General features: G+C 34.7%; 1 protein-coding gene across 19 annotated transcripts in view; it reads right to left on the reverse strand.

Annotated features, from left to right (window-relative positions):
• The window catches only part of LOC106880867 (dual specificity protein phosphatase CDC14A), a 385,993-nt gene that overhangs the window by 125,440 nt on the left and 253,738 nt on the right, over nucleotides 1-6,815 (reverse strand). For 14 of the 19 annotated variants that reach the window (XR_008264591.1, XR_008264589.1, XR_008264593.1 and 11 more), the window contains 3 exons: nucleotides 5,303-5,501; nucleotides 3,330-3,436; nucleotides 2,603-2,824 (listed from right to left, as the gene is read on the reverse strand). Coding sequence is in view for 13 of the 19 variants with exons in the window: in XM_052969515.1 (XP_052825475.1) it covers nucleotides 2,603-2,824; nucleotides 3,330-3,436; nucleotides 5,303-5,501 (528 nt within the window). In the remaining 6 variants the exon portion in view is untranslated. The remainder of the gene's footprint in view (nucleotides 1-2,602; nucleotides 2,825-3,329; nucleotides 3,437-5,302; nucleotides 5,502-6,815) is intronic. The other 5 variants (XR_008264594.1, XM_052969523.1, XM_052969521.1 and 2 more) reach the window with 1 other exon arrangement.

Raw genomic sequence — 6,815 nt, forward strand, 5'->3', positions numbered from 1 at the left:
ATATATATACATACACACATACATGTGTATACACATGTATACATACTAACATACATATACATACACATATATATAAATGTACACACACACACACATACATATATATAATGGACTAACCCAACCAAATAGCAGCACATTTACTCAATTTAACATTGGCATATTTATATCTATATTTGCAGCTGCAGTAACACTGATATTTACAATGCTTACCTTACTCCCATCCCCAAAAAAGGCAACAATTTTAACTTGTTTGAATGACGACAGGTTAAAAGCGAGAGCAACTGTTATGACACATCTGGTATCAAACGATCACGGACATCCTTTCCAGGTGCTGAATAACATCTCTCCTTCCCATGTTCCCTCCCACATCCCTTTCCAAGTTTTCAGAGTTGGCACTGTAAATGTAGGTACACTGAAATGTAGATCTAACGAGATTGTAGAGATGCATGTTGCATCCAAGAGGTTAAGTGGAGAGAAGCTTCAGCCAGGTTCCTTACAGGCAAGACACATAGGTATAAAATCTTCTGGGAAGGTAACAGTAATGGAGTAGGTGTTGTGGTCATACTCCTTGCTAAGAAATGGAAGGATAAGGTCATAGAGGTAGTTAGAGCATGTGATAGAGTACTTAAGCTCAGGTTAATCTTGTAGAATAGTATAGTTACAATTATATCTGCCTATGCCCCACAAGCAGGCCTACCAAATGAACAGAAGGACCACTTTTATGATATTCTTCTGCAAGCTACCTCCAAGACAAGTGACAATGATCTCATCTTTATGGCTGGGTATTTCAATGGGCATGTCAGATGGCAGCCCGGTATATACCATGGTGCTCATGGGGCCATGGAATCGGTTCCTGAAATGAAGAAGGAAGAAGGCTACTGGAGTTCTGTGATGCAAATAACCTTTTGATCTGCAACACCAACTTCAGGAAGCCAGCCAGTCACCTGATAACCTATCAATCAGTTGACTCTGCTAGCCAGATAGATTTCTGTAGCTGGTGAAAAGTCTCTTCCAAACTTAGGACAACGTGGTGGTGGAACAATACCGTAGACAGAGCCATTAGAGCAAAGAAACAGGCCTGGAAGAGTGGGGGCAGCAGGGAACTGTATCAGCCAGAAGGGAAGCTGGAAGGCAAGTATATCTAGCCAAGGGAGAAGCAGAAAAGAAGGAGTTTGCCTATGTTCAGTGCCATGAGGACCAACGAACTGAAGTATTTTGGATTGCAAGACCGTGTGAGAGAAAACTGCGATGTCACAGGAGAGAAATGTGTCCGCATGGATGAAAGTGCACTTGCTTTTAATGATTTGGAAAAGAAAGAGGCTTGGAGGTGCCATTGTGAAAGACTTCTGAATGTGGAGAACGAATGGGAGGAGGAGAGTCTGCCAAATGTTGACCCAACCGAGGGACCAGGTATCTGAAATAACAGTACCATGGTAGATAAAGCAATTAAGGGTATGAAGAGAGGGAAAGCCCCTGGCCCATCAGGAATCACCACTGAGATGCTTAAAATGTCCAGTGGTGTAGGTTATGGTCTAGTCACCTGTATTGCAAATCAGGTGGTTCATGAAAGAGTCATACTCAATGACTGGCATTATGTTGTGCTTGAGATGAAGATCCATCAAGCCAAGCAAGATCGCAGTTGTGGCAGATACTGGTGCCATGCAAATGGCACCTGTGCTGGTGGCAGATACTGGTGTCATGCAAATGGCACCTGTGCTGGTGGCACATAAAAGCTTTTAGAGTGGTTGGCATTAGGATGGGCATCCAACTGTAGAAAGCCATGCCGAATCAGACTGGAGCCTGGAACAGCCTTTCAGCGTGCCAGCCCAGCCAAACCATCCAACCCACGCCAGCATGGACAACAGACCTTAAATGATGATGATGATGATATACATAAGTATACCAGCTATATTACAATAATATATATACATCAATGAATATGCCATTATATATACCAGTTATACAATTAAATCAATTAGTGTCCCACTGCTACAAGTTTGTAGTCAGGTATTATTAAAATGTATCATCACAGCTGACCCCTTACTGCGTGGCACAATGAAGCAGTACCTCAGTTGTGAACCATATATCTTAAAAACAAAGAATTCACACAGATACATAAAAATATTTGCTTATGTTACTGTCAGTAACCATCACCCTAATGAAGATAATTAGTATAGAGATAAATCCACTTCCAGAAATAATTGTGATAATAATTAACAGAACAATAGTTAGTGCTTTTTACCATTATAACCCAAGAAAATGACATAATAATCACTTAGTATTGTTACTGAAAGCAGATTTTCCAAAACAATATATATGGAGTTGCAATGAAAATAAATAAAAATACAACACAGTGAAAGTAATCTAAGGAGAGCATGCTACATCAATGAGAACAAAAGCATTGGAATAAATCTACTTTTTGGATAAGATTTGGAAGTTCATATTTCATGATGCATCAGGTACCAAAGTTACAGTGACAACCACAAAAGGGATAAGCTGTCTAATACTGACAACAATCTGTGTGCTCCCAGTAAATGAAGGAGTGAAAGCTTACACAATGAACGGCCAATGTTTAACTTGATAAGTCTATCATCTGACCAACCTTTTGGCACTGTGATTCTGAGATGTTGGTGTTGATAAACGGGTCAGTCGTTTATTCGTGGTACTGCATGAGGACACAACTGCTGAATTAACCAAATTATTGGCATTGACAGCAGCAACTCTTGAGGTTTTTAATGGAGATACAAAGCCTTGTGAATTCTTCAGACCAAATGCTTTGAATGACTGGCTTGATGGCCGCTTATGTACTTTCGTTTCACTGGAACTGGTAACACAACAAATAAAATATAAAAGAAAAAAGAAAAAAATGGCATCAGACCTGAGCACTGTTAAGGAATGACACCACCATTTCACCTAACTGTTAGACAAAATCCAAAATCCATAGCAGTGAAGTAAATGCCAGAACAGTTAAACAATAATTCAGTTGTCAGGTGTGAGGGTTAGAAAAATGATTTCACTAAATTCAACAACAATATTAGAATAAAACAAAAGCATTAACTGTAAGCAAAATGAAATGATCTAAAGTTTCAAACTGATAAAAAAGTCTTTATTCATAAATGGGGGAAAAAGACATTAATGAAGGAAACAAATATATTTGTTAAATTTGAATTAATAACACACCTTATGCACTTACTCTAATTTTAATATGAACACTTTTGTTAATAGGAACAAGAACAATAAGGAAATAGCTGTGAAAGATTTAGCATAGTCTTCTAGTTAAAATATGCAGTGAACAAATTTTTTTCTTGAAAAGAATTCAAAATACTTACGAAATAGTTCCAGTTGTAGTTGACCGAGTGTGTTTGCGTTGAGCCTTTATTTGGTTCAGTTTATCTCCTTGGGTACTAAGCTTACTTCTACTTTTTGAAGAATATTTCTGGGTAGAAATAGAAACAAGATATTGTTGGTAATATCAATTTGACATAATCTGGATGACTAAATATACTGTGAAGTTGGAAAAGTGAATAAGTAGTTCAGGTGTTGTGGAGAGGTGAATTTTAACATTTTCTATGGGTCTTTCATCAAGAAAGAAATGAAGGCTGACTTCTAAGACTATTTAGTATGGACTATCTTTTTTAATAACAAAAAAAATTTCTTTTTTTAAAATTTTAATAACTGAAAATAAACTAGTTTACTTTTTTGAATCTTTATTTCAAGTTAATTCATAATGTACAAGTTAAATACTAATAATTTCAATACACATTATTTCATAATAGAATTATTGCAAAAAAGAAAACCCAAAACTCCCTTATAAGAAATCACATTGGAGTTTGCTTTTCTACTTCCTTCCTTTTTCTTTTGGTTTGACATTTAGATGTAAAAACAATAATAAAAGTGTTGCCAGGATATATTGTTAGTATTTTTTTATCAACCATGGGAAAATGTAAAGAGAAATTAACCTTAGTTAGATTTGAAATCAAAACCAATGCATTGATTTTACAAGATATCAAATTTGCCCTTCTATTTTGAAGGTATCTTTAAAATATTACTCTATTTTTATAGAAATAATGACCAATGTTTTTCTCCATAAAAAGAACAATTATAGAATGCAGAACATGGCATAAAAAGTGAAAAAGTTTGATAAAAAAATACAAATAATAAATTGATAGGTTCAAATATGCAAAGAAAGCAGCAAAAGTGGCAAAAATGAGAAAGCACCAGGCTAAAGTGCTTTTTCTAAAATTTAAACTTTTTTCAACTTTAACTTGCAAGCTTTTTCTGGTGTTAAGTACTTGGTATGTACTGATATCAATTCTCATCAGTATCCTTCCTCTAAACACTTGCATCCTCTATGGATGAAATCACTGTTGCTATGCGCCAATAATAACAGTCACTTTGCAGTTACTTGACCTTAGAAAAGGAATTTATATAGGATAATGTAGTCTTGGATTAGATGATGTAATAAAAAGAGTGGATAATCACAGATGGATTACCTTTTATGATATATCTGCTGGATCTGGCTTCAACTAGGTTTAAAGAACAATAACCAATAGTTTCAAATAAAAGTGTTGAAGCAACACAAATGGGAGAATTATGGACACAACATCCAGTTTTGTTGTACTAAATGTGAGGAGCAGGTATGGTGTATGGTTAAGAAATTTGCTTCAGACCATTTCAAGTTCAGTTCCATTATGTAGCACTAATCAGTAAGTGACTTCTACTGTAGTCCTGGGCCAACTTCATGCTTGTAAGGACGATTTGATAAACAAAAACTGAAAGAACTCATCAGAGTGTGTGTGTGTGTGTGTGTGTGTGTGTGTGTGTGTGTGTGCATGCGTGTATGTGTAAGTGTGAGTGTGCATGTGAGAATGGTCTTCAAAAATCATTTCTGCTGGCTTTGCACTTTTGAAGACATGGAATAAGATGTCTTTCAGTTATAAAACAAGCAAGGGTTAGTGACTGGAAGGACACCCAGCTGTAAATCAATGTCTCAATAATATATTCATTCAACCCATGGTAGTATGGAAAAAAAAAAACAGATGCAAAAATTAAATGTAAAAATACTTACATTCCAAGTTCAAACTCTGCAAATGGCTATATTTGCTTTTCATTCCCTCTAGCATTCTAGTGTTGATAAAATAAATACCAGTTTTGCAATGATATTGATTCAAAATGGCTACACCCTTTCCTAATAACTTGTGCACTAAGAAGTCAATATTTCTCAAACACAAGCTATACAGTAAGTTCATCCAAATCATACAAATTCCAGCCAGTATCCAATAAAAAAAGAAATACAACTAACCTGATTTCCATTTTCATCATCTTCATAAACATCAAGTGATTTGCTGTCGTTTTCAAAACCAGGTATACCAACATCATGTAGCTTCATACCATCAACAGCAGACATAATCTTGGAGACACAGTTATTTTCATAAAGTTTGTCATAGTCTTTCACTTTACTACGATAAAGATCTCCTTGCAGCCACAACCAATCTTGTTTTCTAAAAGAAAGAACAAAAAAGGCAAAGACATATATATATATATATATATATATATATATATATTCTTTTACTGGTTTCAGTCATTTGACTGTGGCCATGCTGGAGCACCACATTAGTAAGTCTACATTAATTCACATATTTGTTTTTTTGTGATTTACCTTGCATTTACTTCGCATTGTTTTGGCCTTACCCATGCTCCTTTATACAATATATTCTACACAATGCTTCACAGTAATTATTCGATTATAATCTCTCTCTCTCTCTCTCTCTCTCTCTCTATATATATATATATATATATATATATATATATATATATATATATATATATATATATATCTATATGACCAACCATTTACCATTTGAAACAGCTGTAAAGATATGAATTATATCATGTAAATTGTACACAACTTTTTATATAAAAGGCAATCCTTCCAATACCTGTTATCCTTTGTTTGTTTGTTTCCATACCCACTCGATTTCAATTGTTCACCTCGCTGACTTTTCAATCTTTGAACTATACCATCCTGATAAAGAAATTGAAGTTTACAATTCTGATCTCTCTGAGCACTATTTGGTGACTGTCGATGCCATGCTTAAACCAGCATTTTACATCCAGTAACTAACACCTACCGATACAAACACCAGTTCACTCTAAGGTTATGTTGATCAGCTTACCTACTTATCTCATCTATTCCCCCCTCTCCTTCTGGAATGTGCCTCTGGTGTGTTTAAATTTGGTTGCTGCTTGTCTCTGACTTGTATTTCTTTTTTGTATGACTGACCATATATTAACAAAGATGCTGGCTCTATAAGCTACATTTAGTAATTGCATCTATAATGTAATATCATGTGTTGCTGAATACTGTAATATATGTAACAATTGGAACAAATGAGTACCATGTATATAATTAAGTATCTAAGTCTTCTCCTACATCTGACTACAACAAAAATATGTAAACAATTACATCTTCAATGCAACTCTTTTCTCTATTTAAATTAGTTGGTATAAAAAATTCAATTGTTTAAATTAACTAATAATAATCTTCTATATTTATTATTTTGTCGTAGGGATGATTATGTAGTAGATATGAATAGAAACCTCTTTGTTTACTTAATCTATCACAAGGAGAATTCCGTAATTATTATATTTTAGGCTACAGCAATGGAAATCGAATTTACTAATTTTTTAGGGGTTACCAGATTTGAAGTTACTTAAAAAATGATTATTATTTGCACACCATGGAAGGGAGAATTTAGTGAATTGATGGAAAACATCGATGCAAACCAAACAAGCAACAAGCAATGTTCCTGATA

Source organism: Octopus bimaculoides, chromosome 7 (assembly GCF_001194135.2).
Source record: "Octopus bimaculoides isolate UCB-OBI-ISO-001 chromosome 7, ASM119413v2, whole genome shotgun sequence".
Lineage (NCBI taxonomy): Eukaryota > Metazoa > Mollusca > Cephalopoda > Octopoda > Octopodidae > Octopus > Octopus bimaculoides.